Source organism: Indicator indicator, chromosome 24, assembly GCF_027791375.1.
Source record: "Indicator indicator isolate 239-I01 chromosome 24, UM_Iind_1.1, whole genome shotgun sequence".
Classification (NCBI taxonomy): Eukaryota; Metazoa; Chordata; class Aves; order Piciformes; family Indicatoridae; genus Indicator; species Indicator indicator.
In genome coordinates, this window is record NC_072033.1 from 15,350,861 (window position 1) to 15,377,394 (window position 26,534).

The 26,534-nt window shown below is 60.4% G+C and overlaps 1 protein-coding gene across 1 annotated transcript; it reads right to left on the reverse strand.

The window, feature by feature from the left end:
* Window positions 1–935: 935 nt before the first annotated feature.
* Window positions 936–19,197, reverse strand: DNMT3B (DNA methyltransferase 3 beta). The gene is made up of 19 exons (XM_054391835.1): window positions 19,089–19,197; window positions 15,294–15,437; window positions 14,510–14,619; window positions 13,031–13,114; window positions 12,078–12,266; window positions 10,084–10,242; window positions 9,195–9,302; window positions 8,151–8,292; window positions 7,679–7,807; window positions 7,203–7,247; window positions 6,618–6,697; window positions 6,147–6,259; window positions 5,651–5,834; window positions 5,389–5,473; window positions 3,349–3,587; window positions 3,111–3,201; window positions 2,715–2,863; window positions 1,694–1,779; window positions 936–1,077 (listed from the first exon to the last, which is right to left on the reverse strand). Exons 1-19 carry the CDS (start codon window positions 19,195–19,197, stop codon window positions 936–938), a joined length of 2,388 nt encoding a protein of 795 aa, XP_054247810.1.
* Between the last annotated feature and the right edge of the window lie 7,337 nt (window positions 19,198–26,534).

Sequence of the window (26,534 nt, forward strand, 5' to 3'; positions counted from 1 at the left end):
CTGCCAAGGCACCTGGGGAAATGAACACTCCCAGAATCTTTTCCTTACGGAGCTCAAATCCCTCCCCTGCTCCCATCGCCGTGGAAGCTTTCAAAGCACTCAGCAGGGGTTTAAAATGCAAGGGAAAAGATTTAAGATGCTGTAAAAAAAAAAAAGGAAATAAAGGGAAAAAAAAGGAAGTCAGGAGGATCTGTAAACTACAGCCAGAAATATCAACCAGTAATTTCTTTAGTTCTAGCTAGAAAAGTAAATCTATCACCTCACAGTTCAGTTTCAGCTACATTCAGGTCTAGGAATCTCCACATTCTTATGTAATGCCTTAAAAGCAGCAACAACAACAACATTAAAAGCTTATCCAATTAAAAAAAAAAAGTCTTAAAAAATACAAAATAAAGCAGATTTGGTTTCTCTGCTCTGCCTGCTCAGAGCATGGAACCTGACCAGGGGCCCTGACACCTGCTGCTACAGTCTGAGGATTTTTTGGGCAGTTGCTTCAAGACGTTTTGTTTGTTTGGCAGAAGCAGTGACTCTGTGGTGGGTTCTTGTCTGCCTGCAGCATGCTGGCAGCTGCCTCCACACCCACAGCTCAGAGCTGGGGCTCCAGTTCCAGCAGCTCCAGGGAACACTCCGAGGAGCTGCCCCATCTCAGCACACATGCAGAGCCTCCTGCTCTGGGCCATCAAAGCTCTTTCTGTTCAACATTTTCTACCTATGGCTGCCCTTCAGTCCCTTGAAATCAAAGTCACCCTGCCAGGTTCTTTGGTCAGACACCTCCCCAGCCCTGCCCCGGGGCCAGGCTGCCTGCCTGCAGCAGGTGCCTGGGGAGGGAAGGGTTGGTGGCAGAGTCCGGCGGCCATGCCCGTCCCTCTCCCCAGGGGCAGCGGAGCTGGGTGGGAGCTGGGTGGTTACCAGAGAGCTGAGGGGCACCCAGCTGGCTATTCACAGGCAAAGTAATCCTTGAGTGGGGAGAAGAGGTGCCGGATCACAGGGACACTCCACGACCTCTCCAGCAGCTTCTGGCGAGTCCCGCGGCCGATGCTGGACACCTCAGAGTAGTGGAGGGGGAAGCCGAAGATCCTGGAGGAGAGGCAGAGGAGGGGTGGGTGAGGCTGTGCCAAAACTCCTGCCAAGGGTCCTTGGGGACTGCTAGAAACTGGGTTTTACTCCAGGTCCCTCTGCTGTGTTTTGCCACGCGCTGAGGGAGCTAGGAGGTGTTGACCAAAGTTCAGAGCAGGCTTTGGCACGCGGCAGCAGCAGCCACCTGCAACAGTGTGAGCTTCCCAGTGCCACCACACCAGGCTGAGTGTGCCAGCCAAGGCTCAGGTTCACCTCTGCCAAAACCCTTCCTGGCACTGGCAGGGCCTCAGGGCTGCCACACAGCACCCCAGCATCAGCCTGGCTCTTGGACAAAGGCCAGTGCATGCTGCAGCCCAAGACAGACCCAGCCTGCAGCATCCTGCCCAAGCCTCATCACTCTTCCCTCCACAGGCCCCAGGTCCATGCCAGAGGACACAGCTACTCCCCCTCTTTCCTCAGCCTCCTCGTTGCTCATTGCCATCTGCAGGTCACTGCAGGGAGGCAGCACCATGCAGGAGCTGCAGTTCCCAAGAGCTGGGCTTAGGGCCAAGGAGGAAAGGAAGAACCATAGGAGCACCATGAACAAACCAGAGAGTCCCAGAGAAGCATTCATTACCTGTCCATCCCTGGGAGGTTGCCCCAGAAGTAGCGTGCCCGGTGGGCAGCAGAGATCTTGATGGCATCGATCATCACGGGGTTACACTGAGAGGCACCAGAGGGGGAAACCAAAGTTAGAGGAAGGGTGAGCTCAGCCTCTCCTCCTGGGCCCTAAAGTCTTCAGCAAATCATAGAATCCTAGAATGAGTTGGAAGAGACCTCCAGAGGTGATCATAGCCCAGCCCCACTGCAGTCAGCAGGGACATCCCCAACTAGATCAGCTTGCTCAGAGCTCCATCGAGCCTGACCTTGAATGTGTCCAGGGATGTGGCCTCAACTCCCTCCCTGGGCAACCTGTTGCAGTGTTCCAGCAGCCTCCTGCTGCACAACTTGTTCCTCACATCCACTCTCAATCTGCTCTGCTCTCATTTCAAACCCTTGCCCCTGCTCCTGTCCCTGCAGGCCTTTGCACACAGTCCCTCTGCAGCCTTCCTGCAGCTCCCTGCAGGTACTGGGAGGCTGCTCTGAGGTCTGCCTGGAGCCTTCTCTTCTCCAGGCTGAACACCCCCAGCTCCCTCAGCCTGTCCTGGTAGCAGAGCTGCTCCAGCCCTCTGATCATTTTTGTGGCCTCCTATGGACTCTCTCCCTCCATCAGGTCCATGTCCTTCCTGTGCTGAGGGCTCCAGAGCTGGACTCAGCACTGCAGGTATGGTCTCAGCAGAGCAGAAGGGCAGAATCACTTCTCTCCATCTGCTGGCCACACTGCTTTTGATCCTCCCTAGGATGTAGCCTCACAAGCCCTTGTTCCACAGCAGAGCAAGGACCAGGCAACCATGGGGACTCCAGGACACAGGCATGGCCAGAGCTGACGAAAATCACTGCACACTTCAGCATGGATTTCTTGGGAGCCAGGACCAGGACCATCAGCCTCTGATGGGACTTTTACACCTGGGGGTTCCTGCTGTAGAACCCTGGCACGGCTGGCACAGCCCAGAGGAAGTGTCTCCTGCCCTGACACCTTTCCCAGTGGCAATCCCTACCTCCAGGAAGCGGGAGATGTCCCTCTTGTCGTTGACCCTCATGGCCACCATGTTCTCAAACATCCAGAAGAAGGGACGCTCCTCTCCTGCCTTGGGGCGAGCGTAGTTGAGCAGGTGATAGAACTCAAAGAAGAGCCTCCCAGTTCCTTCTGCCAGGGAGAAACCAGAGCCATGGCTTGGGACCAGCAGCGGCACAGGGGGCATGGGTCTGGGGGCCTGGGTCTGGGGGCCTGGCTGCCCTCCCCACCACGGCTGGCACGGAGACAGCCTGAGCTTTGCCAGCGCAGAGGGGAGCCACCACCAACACTGAGTGAGGCTGAACCACCTCAATGGACTTCAAGGTAGCTCCACACCCCAGGAACTCCTCCCCCAGAGCCAGCTCTGCAGGGGCCTTACCACAGATCCCCTTCCTGGCCGCGTTGACAAGGGAGAGGTCATCACAGAGACTTCCACCGATGACCAGGTCAAAGGGACCCCACTCCTCGATCTAGGGCAAACAGACAGAGCCACTGAGGAGATGCCACACGAGTGGCCCTCTGATGCCTGGCAGCCCTGGTGGGGCGAGAGGCAGGCAGGCAGGGGGCCAGCAGGTGAGATGCAGGCTCTGCTGCCCTGCAGCAGGCAGGGAGCTCACGTTTCTCTTGGTGATGTTCCTGACATCGTGCACGAAGGTGATGTTGTCCTCCTGCCGCACGGTGCCCCCGGCAAGGCGCTCCTCGCAGATCTCCGAGGCGATGTACTTCTCCACTTGGATGCCCAAGTCCTTCAGCACCAGGTAGCCTGCCAAGGGACAGAGCTCTGAGCTTCCACTGCCCTCTTTAGCCTCCTGGTCTCCGTCGTCGGCGCCGCTCGAGGTGGCCACTCTGGCGTGTCCTGGGTGGGGACAGTCACACACAGCTTCCAGCTGAGCAAACTCTTGGACCTGTCCCTCCAGGCAGGTTTGCTCCCAGAAAGCTGGGACTCACCCACACCTGAATGAACTGAGTCAAAGCAGTTGCCCTCAGGCACTTCATTCAGCAGAGGCCAGGTTACCAGCACTGCCACAGCTCTTGCTTCTTGGTGAGACCAGCCACCTGAGACAGCACTCAGCACAGCAGGGACCTCTGTGAGCAGCTCACATGCCCTCCAGACCACCCATCTCCAGCCCACCATCCCTCTCCAGCTCACCATCCCTCTCCAGCCCACCATCCCTCTCCAGCCCACCAGCCCTCTCCAGCCCACCAGCCCTCTCCAGCTCACCAGCCCTCTCCAGCCCACCAGCCCTCTCCAGCTCACCAGCCCTCTCCAGCCCACCGTCCCTCTCCAGCTCACCAGCCCTCTCCAGCTCACCAGCCCTCTCCAGCTCACTGTCCCCCTCCAGCTCACCATCCCTCTCCAGCTCACCACTCCTCTCCAGCTCACCGTCCCTCTCCAGCTCACCGTCCCTCTCCAGCTCACCGTCCCTCTCCAGCTCACCACTCCTCTCCAGCTCACCAGCCCTCTCCAGCTCACTGTCCCCCTCCAGCTCACCATCCCTCTCCAGCTCACCACTCCTCTCCAGCTCACCGTCCCTCTCCAGCTCACCACTCCTCTCCAGCTCACCAGCCCTCTCCAGCTCACTGTCCCCCTCCAGCTCACCAGCCCTCTCCAGCTCACCAGCCCTCTCCAGCTCACTGTCCCCCTCCAGCTCACCATCCCTCTCCAGCTCACCACTCCTCTCCAGCTCACCGTCCCTCTCCAGCTCACCGTCCCTCTCCAGCTCACCAGCCCTCTCCAGCTCACCAGCCCTCTCCAGCTCACCGTCCCTCTCCAGCTCACCACTCCTCTCCAGCTCACCAGCCCTCTCCAGCTCACCGTCCCTCTCCAGCTCACCAGCCCTCTCCAGCTCACCGTCCCTCTCCAGCTCACCAGCCCTCTCCAGCTCACCAGCCCTCTCCAGCTCACCACTCCTCTCCAGCTCACCAGCCCTCTCCAGCTCACCGTCCCTCTCCAGCTCACCACTCCTCTCCAGCTCACCACTCCTCTCCAGCTCACCAGCCCTCTCCAGCTCACCACTCCTCTCCAGCTCACCAGCCCTCTCCAGCTCACCAGCCCTCTCCAGCTCACCACTCCTCTCCAGCTCACCGTCCCTCTCCAGCTCACCAGCCCTCTCCAGCTCACCACTCCTCTCCAGCTCACCATCCCTCTTCAGCTCACCACTCCTCTCCAGCTCACCACTCCTCTCCAGCTCACCAGCCCTCTCCAGCTCACCACTCCTCTCCAGCTCACCACTCCTCTCCAGCTCACCAGCCCTCTCCAGCTCACCGTCCCTCTCCAGCTCACCGTCCCTCTCCAGCTCACCGTCCCTCTCCAGCTCACCAGCCCTCTCCAGCTCACCGTCCCTCTCCAGCTCACCAGCCCTCTCCAGCTCACCACTCCTCTCCAGCTCACCATCCCTCTTCAGCTCACCACTCCTCTCCAGCCCTCCCTCCTCCACAGCCCTGACCAGCAGGAAAGGGAATCCTGACCTCATGCCCTTCTGATGGGCATCCCTCTGCTTCTCATCCCCTTCCAAGGGTGATGCCCCTGTCCCTCATCTCCTCCTCCCCACCAAGCTTTCAGAGACAGGTTTGAAGCCATCAAACTATGAAACCCCAACACCCAGCGCTGCAAGCCAGCATCATGATGCCCTCCCAGTGCCCTTCCAGTGCCTCACCTGTGGCTATGCCATCAAACAAGGAGAGCACTCGAATAGGTCTCCTCTTTGCTGCTGGAACCATGGGGTAGATTTTGGGTGCAGCCTGCAACGAGAGGACTTCAGTGAAGCTCCAGCTCTGGCCAAGCGCTGCCAATGCTGCCTGAGGCCAACCCTTGGCTCTGGAGGCATCACCTCCACCTTCAGGGGCCAAAAAGCCTGCAGAGGGTGGGTGGCTGAGGACTTCTGAGCCCTGGGCCCTCCTGCCCAGCAGAGCCCTTACATATTCCTGTCCCTTGTCACTGGTGAAGAAGTCCTGCAGGCGCTCGTTCCAGTCCTGCCGCCGCTGCAGCACACCGTAGCTGCCCTGGGGCTGGCACATGTAGCAGTTCCAGGGCTCCTGCTCCTTGGCCTTGGCAGATGTCCCTCGTCCCACCAGCACCTCCAAACACTCCACACAGAAGCACCTGCCCAGACCACAACGACCTCATGACCAAGTCTCCCCTGCCAGGCACCACAGCTCCCAGCCCCTTCTGTAGGGCACTTTCCTGTGCCTGGGTTTGAAGGCTGCCAAGGCAAGCTGGTGACCCAGTGGCAGGCAAAGCTCCTGCCAACCTCCCTGGGGCTTAGCCAGCTGCAGCAGGGCTTGGATTGGCTGTACTGGAGTGCTGTGGCAGCCAAATGGGGGCCGGCACAGCAGCCTGCCTGGGCTCACACAGGACCCTGGCTCCCCTCTGACTTCCCAGGAGTGTTGCTGGAGGAGCAAGGCTGGGACCCACCTGCAGCAGCTGGCATTGCTGCAGAGCAGCAGCTCCTTGCCCTCACAGCAGACAGTGCAGTAGGACTGGTAGCCATCTTCATCATACATGAAGAAGAGCTCCAGGAATCTGTCCTGGTGGGGAGAGGGGCAGAGGGTCAGAGGCCTCTGGGTCGGTGCCCAGAGGTGAATCACAGAATCATGTTAGAGGTCGGAAGGGACCTCCAGAGAGCATCAAGTCCAAGCCCCCTGCCAGAGCAGGATGCAGTGAAGAGAGGACAAAGACAACTTTGCTGTGTCTGATGCAGGCTGAGAGCTCAGAGGTGCCCACCCTCAGTGCTCCAAGTGCAGGGAACACACCAATGTGGATGGAGCACAGCCAGGAACTGGCATTGGTCACCTCCTGTCCCACCAGTGGTGGCTGCAGCAGGGACGGACCCTACTCCTGCTGTCCTCCAGCCCCAGCTCCCACTCAGCCCAGCCCAGCACTCACCCTGCAGGTCTGGCAGAGGCCCCCCTCGAAGAGGGGGTGGAAGGTGGCTGGGTTCCTCCTCCCGCAGGACAAGCAGCTGTCTGTGTGACACAGAGGGCTCTGCTCAGCCCCACCCAGGGCAGCAGACCCCCTGCACCCCCCTCCCCCAACCACACAGCCTGGAGCCCAGTCTGAACTGGGGCAGGTCCATGAGTGGCTGCAGACCCCCAGGGAGGAGCTGCCCAGCAGATCCCTCAGCAGCCCCCAGCCCAGAGGGAGGCTCAGCACTCTGCTGCCACAGCACCTTCACCAAATCCCAGCTTGGTGGGAGTGGGAAAGGGACCTCTGGAGCTCATCCAGTCCAACCACCTGCTCAAGCAGGCCACCCACAGCAGTTTGCCCAGCAGCACAACGACCAGGTAGGGTTGGAATCCCTCCAGAGAAGAAGACTCCACAACCTCTCTGGGCAGTCTGCCACAGGGGTCTGCACCCTCTGCTTTCCCCATTCCCAGGGGATGAGGTTAGGAAGGATCCAGGATTTTTGCTCAAGCAGCTGCAGCAGCCCCACACTTTTACCCAAGAGAAACAAGACAGGACCATGGTTACCTTCCAGACTCCCACTGCTGTTGGTAACTTCAGACACCATTTGCTCTTTAGAAAAGAAAAGAACAAGAGATTTAGCATCAGCTGGATCCTCCCAGACATCTCAATTCCTGCAGCCAAGCTGCTGCAGCCCTGCTGGGCATTGCCCAAAAGCAGCAGCCATGGGCACACATTGGACATTTTGCCCTTCCACTGCTGGAGGTGTTGGGAGCTCCAGCTCAAAGCAGCACCACAAGGACCACTTCCAAGCTGAGCAATTCACAGAGCCCAGCTTGTGGTGGCAGGGCTTGCAGCTGGGGTTGCTGGAGCCTTGTAAGGCACAAGGGAGCAACACGAGGCCACAAGAAGCTTTTGTTTGCCTTCAGAAACCAAGCTCGTGTCCTCCAGGAAGAGCTGAGCCCTTCCTTAGGAGATTTCCAGGTGCTGTTCAGGATGCAGAGCCCAGGCCATGCTGCTCCCCAGCTCCTGCTGCCACTTACCTCTGGTCTGGTCCTCCTCCACACGCTGCTCCTTGCTGTTGTTGTAGAGGTTGGTCTTCAGCCTCTTGGTGGGGGGGTACTGTTCCAGGGACTGCACCTCCTCTGTCCCATTCCTCAGGGCTCCATTCTCTGCAAGGGACAGGTGGCTCCCTGGGGGCAAGCTTCTAGCCCCAGCAGCGCCCTGAAGCACTGGAGGACATCTCCTGCCAAGCCCAGCCGAAAGCAGAGCCCTCCCTGACCACCCCCTCCCCACACACGGCTGCAGGCTAAGCCAGGTCACAGGAGCAGTGGCCCTGAGGGTGCTTTGCTCTGCTGGGGCAGGGCACACCAGAGGAGCCCCCAAGGCCACCTCAGGACCAGGCCAGCACAGCCATGGCAGAGGACGAGCAGGCTCAGCTGGGAGTGACCGGAGAGGATGGGCACCAGCACTGCCCATGCCAACCCCATGCCCAGCTGCTTGCCACCAGCTCACCTGAGGCTTTGGGTGGCCTCAGCCCCTTGACACCTGTGGGTTTGAAGCCAGTGAGTGCCCAATCCACCATGGGCCTGAGCTGCTCCTCCAGGGACTCCCCAGGGCTGGCTGAAAAGGTCTTCCCCGAGCGGCTGCGGGCAACCTGCCGAGAGAGGAGGGGCAGCGTGGGCCAGGGTGGCCAGGGCTGGTCCCTGGGCAGAGAGGCAGCCTGGCTGCAGCCTGGGTGAGCCACGTGCCTGCCAGGGCCATGCCCCCATGTCCCCTCCCCACCAAACACCCCCAGCACAGCAGCAGCTGCTGGATTCCTGCACTGGGTGTGCCCCCAAATTCTGCTTCCAGGCAAGGAACAGGGAGCAGAGGGAAGGCAGAGGAGGTGCCCATGGGTTTGCAGCTCCCTAAGCCAGAGTGTGAGGCATCCCCGGCCTGGGGTCAGCCCCAAGGAGTGCTCAGTGCCAGTCCAGATGGCAAAGAGCATCCAGCACCCCTCCCAGGACACCTCCTGCCAGCGTGGCACTGCCCTGTGGTGCTGCTACACGTCAGAGTCCCCAGAGGGAGCGTGGCCCAGGGGGTTCTGGAGCAGGGAGGGAGGCTCTGAAGCAGCAGCAGTGAGTCCAGCAGCAGCAGAATCTGGCCCCATGGCTGCAGCTGGCAGCAGTCCCAGCAAAGGGGGGGTTCCTGCAGGCATCTGCTCACACTGCCCCAGCAGATGGGCAATGATTAATTCCATGGCAGGAGGCCCTCACTGATGGCTCTGAAGGTGATTCACTGGCATTGGCCAGAACCACCCTGAGCAGAGCAGCTCAGTGCTGGGGGGGCAGAGCCCTCACCACCTGCCCACACTCTGCCCCAGCTCCACAGCCTCCTGGGCTCAGTATCCCAGCTGGGGCATCTCTTCCTGCCCCAGCAAAACAGTTCCTTCCCTCTCTCAAGCTGTGTCAGCCCCTCTGAGCACAGCCTGTCCCCCTCTGCACCCCACTGCCCACCTGGAGCCTGGCACCTGGCACCTACACCTCCTCCCTCCACCCCCAGCACTGCCCCTGGTACCTCAAGGGCATGGTAGATGGCTCGGCGGTAGGAGACCAACTTGTTAAAGGTGGAGGAGTTGAAATGCTGCCTGAAGGCCACCAGTCCCACCAGCTTGTCTGCAGAAACCTGGCAGAGCAGCAAAAGCTTGGCAGGGGGCAGAGGGCACAGCCCCCATGGCACCACGGGCCCTGCTGCAGACCCCATCCCTGCCCAGGGCGCTGGGCTGCGGCTGTGCCACACTGCCAGGGCTTGGTCTGGAGCATGCAGCCAGGTGAGGAAGCCCAGAGACAGCTTTGCAGTGACAAGAGGCAGAGGGAGAAGGGCAGAAGTGACAGCACTGCACTCCTGGAACCAGAATGGTTTAGGCTGGAAGGGACCTTCAAGATCATGGAGTCCAACCCTTACCCCAGCACTGCCAGGGCACCACCAACCCATGGCCCTCAGCACCACAGCTACACAGCTCTGAAAGCCCTCCAGGGGTGGGGACTCCACCACTGCCCTGGGCAGCCTGGGCCAGCCCTTGACAGCCCTCAAATGCAAGACATGCAGAGGGCACAGGCAGCAGGGGTGGGCAGGGGGCACAGGCAGCAGGGGTGGGCAGGGGGCACAGGCGGCAGAGGTGGGCAGGGGGCACAGGCGGCAGGGGTGGGCAGGGGGCACAGGCGGCAGGGGTGGGCAGGGGACACAGGCGGCAGAGGTGGGCAGGGGGCACAGGCGGCAGGGGTGGGCAGGGGACGCAGGCGGCAGGGGTGGGCAGGGGACGCAGGCGGCAGGGGTGGGCAGGGGGCACAGGCGGCAGAGGTGGGCAGGGGGCACAGGCGGCAGAGGTGGGCAGGGGACGCAGGCGGCAGAGGTGGGCAGGGGACGCAGGCGGCAGGGGTGGGCAGGGGGCACAGCAGCAGCTCACCTCGGAGAACTTGCCATCTCCAAACCACTGCACCCAGCGCATGCCCGTGCCCGCCTGGCGCTTGGCCGTGGCTCTGTGGGACACGACGATCGCAGGCCACCAGGAGAAGCCTTTGATCTTTCCCCACACCAGCTCCCCGATGCCAAACTCCTTCCCATCCTGCAAGCAAGAGCACAGCACAGGTCAGCCAGAAGCACCAAGCTCTCCTTTCAGCCCAGCAGCCGCCCAGGACCCTGCCCCACCTGTGTGCCATGGAGCAAAGCCACCTCCAGGGACCTCTGCTCCGTCAGCTACAGAAGCTGCAACCTCCCTGCCCTCCACAGAACCCAGCAGAGCACAGCCCCAGCAGAACCCAGCAGAGCACAGCCCCAGCAGCGCTGGCTCCCAGCCCTGCTCCACACTGCCAGCCCCATGCTGAGCCTGCTACGTGCTCCGTCCTGCACAGCCCTCCTGGCACCGGTGCCCCGTGCGTGCCCACTCCTGCCTGCCCTCCTAGGGTCCCAGCAAGCACTTGGGAAGCCTTTTCCTGCCCGTACAAACAGCCAGGAAGCTCTGCAGCAGCCCCAGTGATGGGAATGGGCAAGGCACAGGTGGGCAGCAGTTTCAGGGACACTCCTGATGCCCTCACCCACATCTGCCAGGGAAGAACTCATGCAGAGAGCTGTTGGGTTGGCAAAGGCCTCTGAGAGCATCCAGTCCAACCATCAGCCCAGCACCACCAGGGCCACTAAACCATGGCCCCAAGTGCCATGGCCACAGGTTTCTTGAACACCTCCAGGGATGGGGACTCCACCACCTCCCTGAGCAGCCTGTTCCGACCCCTGACCACTCTTGCAAGAAAGATTTTTTTCCTAATCTCCATCCTGAACCTCCCCTGGGGCAATTCCAGGCCACTTCCTCTCATTCTGTCACCTGAGACTTGGAAGACCAACCCCCACCTGGCTCCAGCCTCCTTTCAGGGAGCTGTACAGAGCCAGAAGGTCTCCCCTCAGCCTCCTTCTCTCCAGGCTGAACACCTCCAGCTCCCTCAGCTGCTCCTCCCCAGCCCTGTTCTCCAGACCCTTCCCCAGCTTTGTTGCCCTCCTCTGGACCTGCTCCAACCCCTCCATGTCCTTCTTGGAGCAAGGAGCCCAAAACTTGGCTCACCACCAGGAGACATGGCCCAGGCTGAGGAAGCAGGGCAGGGGACACTGCACATCCTGCCTGCTGCAGGAGAACTTCACACTGAGGTTGTCCCTGGGCAGAGGTTGCTCCTTGGCACAACCTTCATGGAGCTCACAACTTGTCTGGCTGCACCCCAGGGAGAGGGCACTTGCCCAGGGCAACCCCCAAGCCTTGTTCCCACAGGGGAGAGCAGGAAAGGGGGCAGAGCAAAAACAAGAGAGCAGAAAGAGCTGGGGATGTCAGTATGACCATGCCAAGGACCACCAGGCAGGCTGAGGGGGCTGTGCCAGCACAGAGGTGTGCCAAGCAAGGCCCCTCTGACAGGAGCCCTCCCTGCTGCCTGCACAGCCCTCCTGCCTAGGCACCAATTAAGCAGCAAGATGCCAGTTGCCCAACTCCTGCACGTTTCAGGCCCTGCCTTGATGCCTGCAGGCACTGAATCACAGCAGCCCCAGCAGCTCCAGCAGCCCCAGCAGCCCCAGACAGAAGCATTTCCTGCACATGCCACTGCCTGCCCCAGCAGGGCACGGGTGGCTGCTAGCCTGGCGTGTGCCATGCACGCAGCTCCCGGGGAGCCCTCGGAGCCTCCTGCAGCCTCACCTGCGGCTGGTGGGGCTGGTCCCTGGCACAGCACCCACTCGCTGCAAGGCGACCTCAGAGCAGCACCAACCCAGCTGCCCAATGGATGGGGGCACCCTGGCACCTTGGACAGGCAGGGAAAGGCAGGCAGGGGAGAGGGGGCAGCAGGAGAAGCTGTTTGCAGAGGGTGCCCTCGCCAGGGGCTTGGGGTAAGGTCCCAGCTGTGGGGTGAGAGTTTGGCCCCTCTCTACCTGGTACTCCAGTGCTGTGCCCACGTCCCTGCTCTCCTGCTCCTCGGTGCCCAGCTCGGTGGTGCCATTGTGCCCCTCCTGGGAGCTGGTGCCCGACAGGGTGCTGCTGCTGCGGGAGGAGTCCCGAGAGTCCTCCTCCGTCAGGTCGATGGTCACCAGCGTGGGCGCGGCCGAGCGGCGCTTGGAGACCTGCACGGTGGAGAGAGCAGAGCCTGAGCGTGGCAGGAAGGCAGGGCAGGGGGCAGGGGGGAGCAGGGACATGCCCTGTGCCACCCCCAGCCCCTCGTCACCCCCAGCCCCTCGTCACCCCCCCCAGCCCCTCATCATCCCTGGCTCATCACCACCAGTTCCTTGTCACTCCCAGCCCCTCATCACTCCCAGCCCCTCATCACCTTCAGCTCCTCATCACCCCCGGCTGATCATCCCCAGCCCCTCATCACCCCCAGCCCCTCATCACTCCCAGCCCCTCATCACCTCCAGCTCCTCATCACCCCCAGCTCATCACCCCTGGCTGATCACCCCCAGCCCCTCATCACCCCCAGCCCCTCGTCACCCCCAGCCCCTCGTCACCCCCAGCCTCTCGTCACCCCCAGCCCCTCGTCACCCCCAGCCCCTCAGCCAGGGATCAGAGAGGGGAAGCCACAGCTGCAGCTGGCAATGGCATGAAAAGCCCAGGCCTGGGGTGCTGGAGGGAGAACTGCTCTGCTTTGCCTTCTCAGACACCTGGAGAACAGTGTCCCACTTGCTCCCCTCCCTTCTCCTCTGCCCAGTTCACCTCAGGGCGTTCAAAGCAGCCACAGCAGGGGCAAGCAAGAGCACACACAAACCCCCTCCGCTGCACGGGGGAAACTGAGGCACAGAGAAGCTGCAGCATGGCTGAAGCCAACCCGGCCAGGGCACAGCAGCAGTGCAGGTCTCCAGAGCCCCTGGGGAAGCCCCAGGCAGACCCTCACCCGCAGAGGAGTTGGCAGGTCCCTGAGAGGCTCCTGGCTGCTGCTGTCGTCCTTGCTCTTCACCTCGGGCCGGCTCTGGCCTGCCTGGAAGAGGTGGCGGGCAGGGGGCTTCTGCCGCAGGCTGCTCTCCCAACCAGCACTGCCCCGGGGCCGACCCTGCAACCAGAAGAGTGGGACCATGGCATGGGCACCATGCCCCTGCCAGGGACAGCTCCTGCTTCTTCAGCTGGGCACCAGAGCCCTGGGCATGGGGGGCACAGGAAAGGTCTCTCTGGCAGGCTTCACTTCCGTGCTCAGCAGCACCATCGCTGCAGCCCCCTGCAGCCCCCCAGCAGCTGCCCACCTCAGCTTTGGCTGCCAGCTGCCACAAACCCCTTGGGGCTATGCCCAACTAAAACACTCCTCCTCCTCACAGCTACAGCCAGTGCAAGAGCCAGAAACAGGGAGGACTGGGAGAGCCATGAGCATGGCACCCTCATGGGTGCCCTCCTGCAGCCCTGGGTGCTCACACACCCTCCTATGGGTGCTCACATACATGTAGATGCTCACATACACCCATGGGTGCTCACACGCCCCCCCATGGGTGCCCTCCTGCAGCCCTGGGTGCTCACACACCCCTCATGGCTGTTCAAACACCCCCATGGGTGCCCTCCTGCAGCCCTGGGTGCTCACACACCCCTCATGGCTGTTCAAACACCCCCATGGGTGCCCTCCTGCAGCCCTGGGTGCTCACACACCCCCCATGGCTGTTCAAACACATCCATGGGTGCTCCTCTTCCCCCAGCCCAGCCCCTGCAGCACCCCCCCTGTGGTTTCAGCAGCCCCAGTTTACAACCAGCCCAAACCAGGCCTGCTCCCTGCATCCAGCCCAGCAGTTTCCAAACAAAATGAGATTTTGCAAGTGAAAAAAAAAAATCTCCCTGGACCCACAAACTCGTGGGAAAGCTGAATGTTCAGCCCAGCTGGATTTATGGCTCTTTCTTTTGGAAGCTGCCTGGTCACAGGCAGATCTCCAACCTTGGGAGTTTATTTCAAAGGCAAAACAATAAAAGGCAGAAGGCAAAAAAAAAAAATAGATCTGTTCGCAGATCCTCCTGGAGGTTTGTCAGACTTAGTTAACAAAAGAGGATGGGGAGGGAAAAATGGGATGCAGCCACCCTGTGAGAGTGGGAGACATGAAAGGCTTCAGTCCATCAGCATGGCCAGGCCCTTGGGAAGAAAATCCCAGCACAAGAATGATTAGACTGCTGCAAAATGTTGTCAGTGTGGCTGCATCCCTCCCTCCTGCTGCTCCTGGCATCATGGAAAGCAGGAATGGAAAAGGCTGCTTGTAGCAGATGAAGGTCGCAGCTGCCACCAGGCTGCTCCCACCCCCATCACTGAGCTGCCCTGGAGGGGAAGGGGTGAGGGTCTGGGGCACCCACAGGCAGCCCCAAGTCCCCAGCAGTCAGCTCTGAGAGCAGCCAGCTGAGCACTTACCTCCTGTGACCCTGTGAGAGTGAGTGGCCAGGACAGGTCCTCCTTGGGCAGGTCTCCCTTGCTCACCCTCTTGCTGTTCTTCAGGGGTGGCAGCCCCAGGTCTCCAGTGTCTGGGCAGGGACAAGGCCAGAGCAGAGTCAGGCTCCAGAAGCCTCCACACAGCTCTGCCTGCAACTGCTCTCCAAGCAGCAAAGTGTGATTTGGTGAGAGCAAATCACCATTCCTCCTCATCTTGGGGAGAAATGTGGCCAAAAGTGGGGCACAAGCAGTGTCCCCAAGGCTTCCCATTGCCACACTGCTGACCCTGGCAGTCACAATCACCCACCTGCCCCCCCAGACTGGCACCTAACAGCAACTGTGAGCACCTTCTGCTCCTGAAAGCTCAGAGGCATAAGGAAACCACACACCTGCTGGTCAGGGCTTGTCACCAGCTCAGTTAAAGCAGGACCTCAAGAAGCCAAGAGCTGGGATTTGGGGACCACAACCAGAGCATGCCAGGAACTAGGATGCAGCACCTCAAGCTGAGGGTGTAAAGTCCCAGCCTCCTGAGCTCCTCAGGGGTGAAACCATCAAGGGGCAGAGCCAGCATCCCAGTGTGGTTCAACAACCCCCCTCTGTCACCCTGGCCTGGAAATGCCATCAGAAAGCAGCAACCCAGAGAGTCATGGAGGGATGTGAGCGATGCTGCAGCTCACAGCACGCCCACAGGATGGCATTGAGGGAGATCCACGGCTCCATGCATCCCAGGCATGGCACATGCTGGGCACAGAATGGGGAGACCCACCTGCAGCACTGGGCTTCCCATTCTGCTCCTCCAAGCCCAGGGCAGGTGAGTCAGTGGTGGGACTGGTGCAGTCCCCGTTGAGAAGGATCAGCTCTGCCCTGCACTCTGCCTCGTCCCCACCACGGTTCTTGTTGTTCTTCATAGCTGCCTGTGGAAGCCAGAGTGGAAAAGGGATTGAGCCCAGCAGAAAGGCCCTGGGAAGACAGAGGGGACAGGGCAAGCTCTGCATGCCAGCCACAACTTTTCATGCCCTGACCAGAGGGGTCTGACTGGAGGCCAAGTCAGATGTGGTGCTGGGCATACCAATGGGCACCTGAACCACCCCCCTCCCTCAAACTTGATGGCCCTGAAGATCCACCAGCCCCAGCACACAGAGGACCCAGACACAACCTGCTTGTTCTGAGGGACGCTCTGGGGCTTTTCCCCAGGGCTGTGCCAGCCTGGTCCCTCCATCCTGGGTGCTGCCCAGCCCAGGCTGGCTCTGACAGGGCAGTGCCAGGCGCAGCTGGAGAGCCTGTTCCAGAGCAGAGCTGCACTTCCCAGCCCCCCCATCCCCAGGCACCAGCCTCAGTGTGCTCCAGCCTCCCAGTGAAGCCAGCACGCCCAGCAGTGGGTGGGCTGTGACAGCAGCAGGACACAGCAGACAGCTCACCATGGGGGGGCAAAGTCCTGGCGCCTGCAGTGAGGAAAACTCCTCCTGCCCTCTCCCCGGCCTCAGCTCTAGGGCAAAGGGGCAGGGCAGGGGTCTGCACCCAGCACCCCCCTGCCACAGCAGAGGTGGAGCAAGCCTGGCCTGTGCCCAGGTGCCTCTGCCCTCGTTTGCTGCCCTGCCTGGATCCTGTTTTGGGAAGTGGAAGCTCGGGGCTGTCCCATAGGCACCCAGGACGTGGAGCTGCCTCGCTGCTGGGCTCAGGATCTGTGCTGGAACTTGCCCCTTGCCAGCACAGCCATTTCAGGAGCACCTAACTCAGCTGAAGGAAATAGCAGCAGGGCTTTCCCCAGCCAGGATCTTGCTGGGAAGCAAAAGCAATGCTACCCCCCACAGCCCCAAAGAGCCCCCAGGCTCCAGCCCCACGTCCCCTGCACCTCCTCTCTGCCACTCTCGCTCGGCATCACCTCCAACTGCTTCCCCAGCAATTGGGATTCCTGCTCTGGGATCATCTGTCAGCACCTCCACAGACAAAGGCCAGCTGGGGTTTGATGTTCTGGGTGCCAAGGGCAGTGTTAAAACCCTGGTAACACCCAAACATGGAGCAAAACAGGTGCTGGGTGCTCACCTCCACAAGGAGAGCCCTCGGGGTGCATGTTCTGGCTTCCCATGCAGACACCTCTGCTCAGGAAAGGGGTGGAATGGGAGGGTTGGGGAGGAATGTGAGAAAATGGAGAGAAATGGGAGGGGGGAATGGGGAGGAAGAGGGAGGAAATGGAAGGAGATGGGAGGAAATGGAAGAAAATGGGGAAGAATATGAAATAAAAAGGAAAAGAATGGGAAAGAATGGGGGGGAAAGGAGAGGAATGGAAGAAAATGGGAGGAATGGGGGAGGAATGGCACTAGAGGGAGGCTGAAGCTGCATAAAGCCCTACAGCTGTGTGCAGAAATCCCACCACTGCAGCACATCTGCTCCCAGACCCAGCAAACAATTCCTGGGAGCTGCCCAGGCACGCCAGGCTGCCCTTGGCTGCCCCTGGCTGCCCCTGGCCCAGAAGGAGGGTCCCACAGGCCAGCTCTGGGTGCTCCTGGAAGCAGCAACATGCTCCTGGTGCAGCACAGCCAGGTCAGCTCTGTGTGTGTGTGTGTGTGTGTCCCGCATCCTTGGCCTGTCATGCTGCAGAAGGGCAGCAACCAGAACCAGCAGAGATGCTGCCACAAAAAAATAGCAAATCTCACCCTAGAAAAAAAAAACTTGTGCCTCTTACTTGGGAATCCACCCAGCGAGGTGTGAGGGGACACACTGCCCTCTTGGCATGAGGGTGACCCAGAGGAGAGGCTGAGGACAGGGAGATGGGGCAGCGGGAGACTGTCAGGAGTGAGCATGGCCCTGCCAGACCATGCTGGGGGGAGTGGAGGGGAGGGTGACACATTAGCCAGGTCTTCCTGGTGCCCACAGCCAGCACTGAGCACCCCATGTGCCAAGCTCAGCTGTGCCACATACTCAGGGAGCTCCAAGGGCATCTTCGTTCCAGTGAAAGCATAAACAAAAGAGTTCTCACTGGGAAGAAGCTGAACTGAGACCCCCACACCACAGCTCTGCCAGTCCATGGGACCCAGCAGCAGGCACTGCTGGTGTGAGCATGGGCATTTCATGGCCACTTCATGGGCATTTCATAGGCATTCCCATCCCACCAGGTGCAGGCAGGGCCTGCCACGTACGTGCAGGAGCAAGCAGTGCACACACAGCCTGAGATCACTCAAGGACATCCCATCAGCATCCTCTGACATCCAAGTGGGACAGGGACCATCCCCCCAGCACCCAAACTGCAGAGCTAAAGCCTCACTCCCCCCAAAGCTTCCCTTGAGGCAGCAGGATGGCAACTCCCATTCCTCCTCCTGCCTTTGGAAGCCACAAGCCCGAGTCCATCCTGCCTGCTGAGGACATCCATCTGTCCTACGACCCCTCTGAGGATCTCCCAAAGAGTCACCATCCTCACCACCTTCACCAGCTCCTGCTCAGGAGGAAGGCTCAGCCCTCTGTCTTCTCCTGCCCTGGCAGCAGCTCACCCCTGCACAGAGCACTGCAAAAAGAATAAGCAGCAGAGCACTGCCTTCACCCATCCTGTCCCACGGGAGGAGGAGGAGAAGCATCACCATGGGCTCTGCCTGCCTGGCCCAACAGATTGCAAACACCCAGCCCCACGCCACCAGACAGACCCCTCCCAGAACAAAACCAGCGCCGACTCCAGCCCCAGTGCTCCAAGCTCCCCAGCAGGCTGGCACCGGTGGCAGCCCTGCCACTGCCTGGTGACCAGGACGTGCCCGGCAGCGACACCCCAAGAGAACAGACAATGACCCCGCCCGAGTTTGCAACACCACTCCCTGTGAGCTTTGCCAGCCTGGTCCAAGACCACACCACGACGTTAACTGCTTAGAGAGCCTCCCAGTCCCTGCGCGGCCAAGCTCGCCGGGCAGAGCCTCACCTGCCAGGGGTCCGGGCAGGGCCAGGTCCCTCCAGCCCCGCTGCCCATTCCCCGGCACCAGGGCTGCTCTCCGCAGCTCCTGGCTGAGGCTGGGTTCAGTTTTCCTTCTTGAGAAAACAGGCTGGCCCTTATCAGGTGCTGTTCCCCAGTAGGTGGAGAGATCGCAGGGGAGACAGCCGGACTTTGCCTCCAGACAGGGGCATGCATATCAAAAGGCTGCAGGGAAGTTTTACGGGATGGCTGGGATGGCAGCCATCACCCAAGCCCTGTTTGAATAACAAAAAGACATAAAGGACCCCAATGGTCGGGGCTTGCCTCCCCCCCAGGCTGGCCCTGGGCTATCATGAGCACACAAATGGCCTTTAACTCTCCTCAAACCGAACACTTCCCTCTAATCCCGGAAAGAAAAGAGTTGCTGGGCTGGCAGTTCGGTAAGAAAGGGAGCCGGGTTTGGCAGATATGCTCATTAAGAAGGGCAGGCTCTGCTCTCCCCTCCCCTGCCCGTTTCCTGTCCCTGGCCCCTCTCTGGGCTCCGGCACTTCCCTCCATTTTCCCCCTGTTTCCTCTCCTGCCCCAGCTCCGCTCCCCGCCAGCCCGCAGCAGCCCTCGGTGGCCACCCCTCTGCCTTTCAGCAAAGCTGGCTTGAAAGAAACAAAAAACAACCCAGCCCCTCCTCTCCCAGGGAAGACCGGGCCGGAGAAGTCTCCTGGGCAGCCACCATCAAAGCCAGCTGCTGCTCCAGCGGCTCTAGGCTCTTTACCATGCTCATGTCCATCACGTCCCGCTGGGATGAGCCACCCTGGCTCTCCTGAGCCCCCCCACCCAGGGACGGGCACCCCGGGCAGGACTGGGGGCTGCAGGGGCTCCGCTGTCACACCGCTGGGTCTTGCTTAGCCGTGGCAGGTTCTGCGTCCAGAGCCGTTACTGCTTCATCTTCCCCCTGCACAACAGGACACAAAGTGATGACAATGACACCTCCCTGTCCCCACCTACCCCCATACAGTGGGGCTCAAGTCTCCCCAGAGCCGGGGACCGGGACACCTTATCCCTGGAGGTGTTCAAGGCCAGGTTTGGACAGGGCTTTGAGCACCCTGATCCAGTAGAAGGTGTCCCTGCCACGACAGGGGGGGTTGAACTAGGTCTTTACGGTCCCTTCCAACTCAAACCACTCCACAGCTCCCCCCTCATTTCATTAATAAATTAGGCAACTGGAGGCAGCGGCAGAAAATCCAAGTCCTGCTGCATGGGCTGCAGGCTTCACCCCTTGCTCCCTCTGTCCCATTCCCGAGCAGCTGCCAGCAGCAGTGGACCCGGGTGACCACCCGTGGCTCCTCTCCCTGCGGACTTGTGCCCCAAACCGGGGCCACCCCGGAGTTCATTTCCTTGTCTCCGATGCTCTCCCTCCCCTGCTCCACAGGAACTTCTCTCTGGGCTCGGAATGAGGAGGGGGATGCCGGCGGAGCCGCCACCCCGGGTGGGTACCTACCGCTGCCCCGTCCCCGCCGTCCCAGCCCCGGGGACACTGTACGCCCGAGGCGCCAGCCAGGAGCCGTTTGCTGCGAAGGGAGAAAAAGCAAAGATGCGCTGACAGCTCCGGGAGCCGCCAGCCCCACACACAAAGGTGCTCGGTCCCGGCAGCGCTGCCGCTGCATCCCGGGCTCCCGGAAGCCCCCCCGGGCCCCCCTGACTGGGGGCGGCGCTGGCGAGGCCCGCCGAGCCAGGGGCAGGGGAACCCCAAACCCTCCGCAAACCCTCCCGGAACTTTCCCCGGACCCTCCCCGTCCCAGGGTCGTCACACGCCGTTTCACCGACGGGAACCCGCGGGTTTGCCGTGCTCCCGCCGCGGCCCCGGACTCTGTCCCTACGCCGTTTCCCCTGACCGTCCCAGCACCACCGGCACTCGAGGAGGTCCCCAGCAGCCGGCCTGACCCCACCGTGACAGCCCCTCCGGGATCCGCGGAGGCGACACCTCCGCGGGAACTCCGAAAGTTGCAATGGGAGGGGCGGGACCGGAGGGAGCCTGGCCCGGGGCTGCAGGCACACGGAGCCCTCAAACCCTTCCCCGGGGGACCAACCGGCGGCAACAAGTGGCTGCCCCGAGCCTCCGCAGCCGAATACCACGAGTTCTCGGCGACCGAGTTCGGAGCCGCCCGATCGATCGGGGCGCTCCCACCGCGCTCCGGTGTGCCCGGTCCCGCGTCCCTGCGCGCCCCGTTGTCCCCCCGCCACCGCTCACAACAAAGCGGCCCACGAGGATGTGCCGCGGTTCTGCCCCGTCCCCCCGGGGCCGCTCCCCCACGGTGCTCCCGTTCCGCACTCACCTGCGCTGCGGCGGGACGCGCCGTCCAGCGGGGCCGCGCCGCTCTCCACCGCCTCCTCCCGCGCCCTGGCCGGCCCCCTACAGCCCCGCGCTCCGGTTACATGGCGCTTTAACCCTGCCCGTGCTGGGCAGCCCCTCCTCCTCCACCTCCTCCTCCGCCGCCACCCCCGCCTCGCCGCACGCCGAGGGAGGGGGACGAGAGGCTGCACCGCACTCGCTCGGTCCCCCGCATCTACGGGGCGTTGCATTCCCCCGGACTCCCGGTATCCTCCCCCTGATCCGATTCCCCGCAGAGCCCGGATCCCCGGAATTCCTTCACTGCTCCACATGGCACGGGACTGTACATCGCCTAGTGTCCCGCATCACCCCCAGTACCCCGCATCCTTCCCCGGTACCTCACATCCTTCCCCAGTACCCCACATCCCTCCCTGGTACCCTGCGTCCCCCACCCTGTACCCCACATCCCTTCCCCGGGGCTCTCCTGGGGCTCCACAGCCCCTGGTACCTGCCAGCGCCCAAGTGCCACCCCTAGTGCCCAGCATCCTTCCAGGGCTCAGATTCCTTCTGGGGCTTGGTCCTCAGTGACCCCTCCACAGCTCAGCCCCCACAGCATCAGAGCCTCATGGGGGAAACAGGGCACCCCTGGGGGAGAAGGGGCACCCTGGGGCCAGGCAAATCCCCTGTCCCTCTGCCCCCTACCAGTGCTGTGCCCCTCCAGCCCAGAACAGCGAGGGCACACAAAGCCTCCCAAGTTTTATGGTCAGTTTTGGTTGGGTTTTTTCCCGACCTATTCCCATACAAAGGCCAGACCCTTGTGAGGACAGCGCCAGGGTGGAGGCAAAGAGTCTGCACCTCTCCTGCCCCAGACAAAGCATCCAGGGCCCACGTGGGGGTAAAATCTTCTCTGCTCCCTCGCTGTGACTTCTAGATCCAGCAGGAAAGTCTGTAACAGTGAGAAGAAGGAGCAGGATTATCCTGGGCTGACAGAAACAAACTTTCAAGGCCAGGAGGACTAACGAGTTCTCCAAGGCATCCCAACACCATGGGAAGGGCCTGGAGCAGCCTAAGGCTTGTACACAGCAGGTCCCCCAAGGCCACCCCTCCAGCCCTGCACAACACAGGCATGGAAAATGCAGCTGCACGTGTGAGAGTGAACAAGAGGAGCTGAGAAGCTGGGTCTGGATAAGCCTTGGGGAAAACAAGGGAGACTGGTGCTCGGATAAACACACACCACACAAATCCCCTGTGGATTAAAGCCCAGCCCAGCACATTTTACTCCCCTCTTGGCTTTTGAAGTTTGGGGAAAGCAAAAAGGCTTTGTCGGGTTGTGCTCAGGAGGGTTCCCGGGGCACTGGTGGGGTGGGATTAAGCCCTGGCTTCAAGCATCTGTGGGCTCCTCTCTCTTTCTACAGAAACCTTCCTGCCTCTGCTGGCCCCGCTGACCCTGCCATCAATCTCCCGCCCGTCGCAACGCCCCCTGCCCTGCCCGGCCCTCCCCTGCCTGTTAGCCGCGCTTGGGAAGGGGCCTGGCACCCAACAAAGCGGCTCTGGGCAGACCCTGAGCCAGCCCTGACCCCCCCCCCGCCCCCACCCATCCCTGCTGCACACAGCCAGAGAGATGCTGCAGGGCTGGCCCTTCACGGGCAGCAGGGTTCATGTGGCATCTCTCGGGGCAAATGGTGCCCCTGAAGAGGGTTTGGGATTTAAGCTCCTGCTAGCCATTGCTGGCACCCTGTGCCAGGCTCTCAGCACTTCCCTCTAGACAGGTACCAGAGCCAACCCCTCACCTCTCCCCACCAGACCTAAGGCTTTCTCCAGCATGGACAAGTGGTGGAAAGTGGCCCTGGAGGCAAAGCTCCTCTGCACCATGACTGGAGATGCTGTGAGAAGCTGAGGAGTGTGGCCACAGCAGGCAGCAGTGGCTGGGGAGAGGCTGGGGGTCCCTCCCCACCTCTGCATGTTCTCTGCACACTGTGCCATGGCCATGTCCCTCCCCATGATGGTGACTCCCAGCAGCAGCACAGCTGAACTGCCCAAAAATCCTTTCAGCAAGCACCATTTTCACCCTGGCTGGTCCCCTTCAGCCAGCCTTTCAAACCCATGGAGATGGTGACTGAGCAGCTGAGAGAGCCACTCTCTGTCACCACCACAACAGTCAGCACTGCTGGCATCCACTCCCATCAGCTGTGACTCCTCATCCTCACCTTCCCCTGTGAATGCTCCCCTGTGCTCCTTCCATGCACAACCCATCACTCCCAGCCCTGATTCCTCCTCACCAAAAGCTGCTCAGCTGCTGCCTTCTCTCCAGGGTCATGGCACCAGGTCCAGCTCCCTGTCCACCCTATTCTCCCACTACAGATTTCTTCCTCAAACTCTCCTTTTCCACCCTGGCCAGGTAAACCAGGATTGTTCCCTCCCCTGAGCTCTGCCCTGGCTCCCATCACCTCCTGCCTCTTGCTTTGCAACCCAAGTGTTCGAGTCAGGCCCTGCTCTGAGTTCCATAAGCAGCAGGAGATCCTGGCCAGATAAAGCGACTGAGCCAAGATGTCTCATTACCTGCAGCCTTCTCATCTCTGGATCTGCAGGTCCCAGATTCCCAGACCTCAGTAGCAGCTGAGTGCTTGTTCAGTCTCCCAGCAGGTTAAGAAGCACCAGAACCATTAAATCACCCTGGCCAAGCTCCTCCAGCCACACTGGAGCAGGAAGCAGTAGGAACTTTTCCTTTTGCTGAAGCTGGTGACAGTGCTCCTGCTACATTCAGGCTCTGGTTTTCCTGTGTTGGTGAACACACAGCACAGCAGCTCCTTCCCTCAGTAACAACCACTTCCACTGCCTGGCATTCTTCCTTGCAGGATCCCATTGAGGCATCTCCTCCTCTTCCACAAGCAGCTTTGTGGCCTGGATCCTGCCTCTCCACCAGCTCCATTGCAGCTCTTCACCACTGCTCCCCTGGAGAAGCTCTCCTGTTCCTGGGATCTCCCCTGAGCACAGGGCAGAGCTGTGCCACCCAGCAGCACAGGAGCAAGCCTCTGCCTGCTGACAGCAAGGTCTGGCCCCAGCGTCAGAAGGCCTCATCCTGCTGCCACATGTGGGAACACAGCCTCCAGCCTCCCCTGCAGCTGAGCTGGCTTTCCCCATCTGGAGGAATTGCTCTTTACAGGGTGATGGGAAGTGTTATCCCTCCCACACCGAGTTTGGAGCCCTTCCTGTGGGCTGGCCAGGCCCAGATGCTACAAACCTCTAATGAAAACAAGGTTACCCTTACAAGTGTCACCAGAACGTGGAGAAACTCCACAGCCACCCGTGGGTGAACTTCAAACACCCAGGCACACAAAGAGAGCTCTTCAGTGCCTCTGCAACAAAGCTGCCCACAAAATCCTCTTTTTCCTAGAAAACAGGATATGTCTGCTACAGCCTAAGCTGAAGTGATGAGCCCTCCCCCCCAAACCTCAGCATCCCCCTCAGCACAGGGACTTTTATCAGGAGAACCACTGCTCCCCTGGGGCTGCTGCCAGCAGAGCCCCTCCAAGGGCCAGAGCTGCTCCTTCCCTTACAGGGAAGGGATTATCAGCCCTGCTCCTGGGCAGAGGAAGGGCTCTGTCTGCAGTCACAAAGCAGGAGCAGAGCCCAGCAGTGGTGCTTCCACCTCTGCCACCACCCCTGTGCACACAACCCTGGTGGTTTGCCCAGGAGCAAACGGTGCAGAGCATGGTGGGGGAAAGGAAGGGGCATTAAACTGCAGGAGACACTGAAATCCTGGTCTCAAAGGTCTCATTTCTAGCAGCCACCCTTGGGAACAGAATGAACCCTTCACAAGTTTCATCTGGGCAATCTTCATCCCAGCAGCAAGCCAAGGAGCAGCTGCAGATCCCTCAGTGCAGAGAGATGTTCTCCTGAGTCCAACCAAGCCCAAGTAGGCTCAGCACCAGCCAGGGTGAGAGACCTCTGGGCTTTGTCCTCAGCTCCTTCACCCACTCTTACCTTTCCCAGGCCTTTCTCAGGCCAGCAGGAGCAGGCAAAGCTCCCCCACTTCAGGAAGGTGCTGCAAGGCTGCCCTCAGAGCAATGCAAAGGGCTTTGGGAGCTCTGGGTGGAAAATGGCATCAGAGAGAACAGTGACCCCACCCCAGGATCTGATAGAGTAAGGACCCTTCCCCAGATGACACTCCCCATGTGCTGAGGGAGCTTTACATGTTTGATGGGTGAAATGAAGCTGACCACCACACCTGAAGCAGGGCAGATGGATCCTCTGGCTCAGTTTGGAGTGCACCATTTTGCACACCCTCTTTCCCTCTGTGTGACCCCACACACACCCTGCCTTGCTGCTGCTGCTGCTCCTCCAGGATTGGTGGTGAGCAAGTGCACACAGCTGCAACCAGGAACTGCTGTCCTCAGCTCTGATGAGTCCATCAGCCATGTTCTGCATGAGAATGGCCTTGGTAGAGGCACCCATGGGGGATGATGGCTGGAAGGGACACAACGTACCAGCCCTGGGGGCTCTGCCCAGGGTGCTGGGGACCATCTTGTGCCTGGCATTCCTGTAACTAATCCAGAGCATCACCCTGCAACTCTGCTCCTTTATTTGAGTAAAGCCTTTGCCAGGCTGGGTCCTGGCAGAAGCCTGCCCAGTGCAGAACCAGAGCAGGGCTTGTGGCACTTCATGCCACACTGCAGCCCCAGCAGCATCCCAGGAGACGATGGCACTGCTGAATCCCCTGCAGGTTGTTTGCACAGGATGTTAGGAGCAAGTACCTCAGCTGAAAACTCTCCTCCTTGGATCCTGTCACTCAACTTGCTCCAAGAATTTGGTTTGCTGCCTGGGAAATTGTTTCACCACATTGGCTTCTCCCTCCTGCTGAAGCTCCTGCGTGCTCACACAAGCCAGATGTGTGTGTCCCAAGCCCATCCTCCATCTGCTCCTAAAGCATCACCCTAGAAAAGACACAGGGAAGCAAAGATCAGGCAGGGGCTGCTCCTGCAGTGCTAATCCCAGCACACAAACCAGGCAGAAAATTGCCTCTTGCCTCGGTTCAGACTTTTCCAGCCACGGCAGAACAGGTGAATGAGTTGTGGTGGGTATGAAAACGAGCAATAATTAACTGCAATTAGCAATCTACACTTAGCAACATTTACATAAGGCTGTACACAACATTTGAAAGCCAGAGAGGAACACGGTGCTCACACACCACCGTGGCACCCTCCCCGGAGTTATCCATCTCCCTGAGGGTGTCTTAGAGAAGATTAAGTGGTCTGTAGAGCCAAGCAATGTCCTTGTGGTTTCAAACACCCCGACGTGGCCACTCCACCACAGAACCCCAGAAACCTTCAAGGTGCAAAACCTGCCCTTTGTTTTAAGGTCTCCTAAATCTTTAGGGTCGGCAGTGTTTCACCTCGACGATCCTGTGCAGACGAGCTACAACTTCCACCCCGGGACCGTGAAACCGACAATCTTCCAGCAGGGTTAAGAGGCGAAGGAGGCAGAGAAGGCATCTGGAATGTAGTTTCCAGCCAGACCACCAGTAAATATCTCTTAACTCCTCATCATTAGCGGTACTTTGCTGCTTAACTCCCAGTTTATAAACCACTGCGGGGATACCCTCACAATGGCAGGCGCTAGAAAATGTCCTGCGCTCTCATTTGCAACTCAAAGTGTCAGGAATAAAGCGCAAGCCTCGTGGGCTGTCGCAGTTTTACCTTCCACAAAGGCTTTTTTATACCCCTGGCTGCCCCGGCAGCCAGCGAGCACCTTCCCAGATAAAATGGATCAGCCCCGAGGACACTGATGGG

What these genes read in the sequence shown, in the direction of transcription:
- DNMT3B (XM_054391835.1), bottom strand. Translation starts at nt 19,197, where the DNA reads ATGAGCATGGTAAAGAGCCTAGAGCCGCTGGAGCAGCAGCTGGCTTTG. An exon ending in TGGGAAGCCCAGTGCTGCAG is followed by an intron (nt 14,620 to 15,293) that starts GTGGGTCTCCCC and finishes GTCCCTGCCCAG; the next exon opens with ACACTGGAGACCTGGGGCTG. An exon ending in CAGCAGTGGGAGTCTGGAAG is followed by an intron (nt 6,698 to 7,202) that starts GTAACCATGGTC and finishes TGTGTCACACAG; the next exon opens with ACAGCTGCTTGTCCTGCGGG.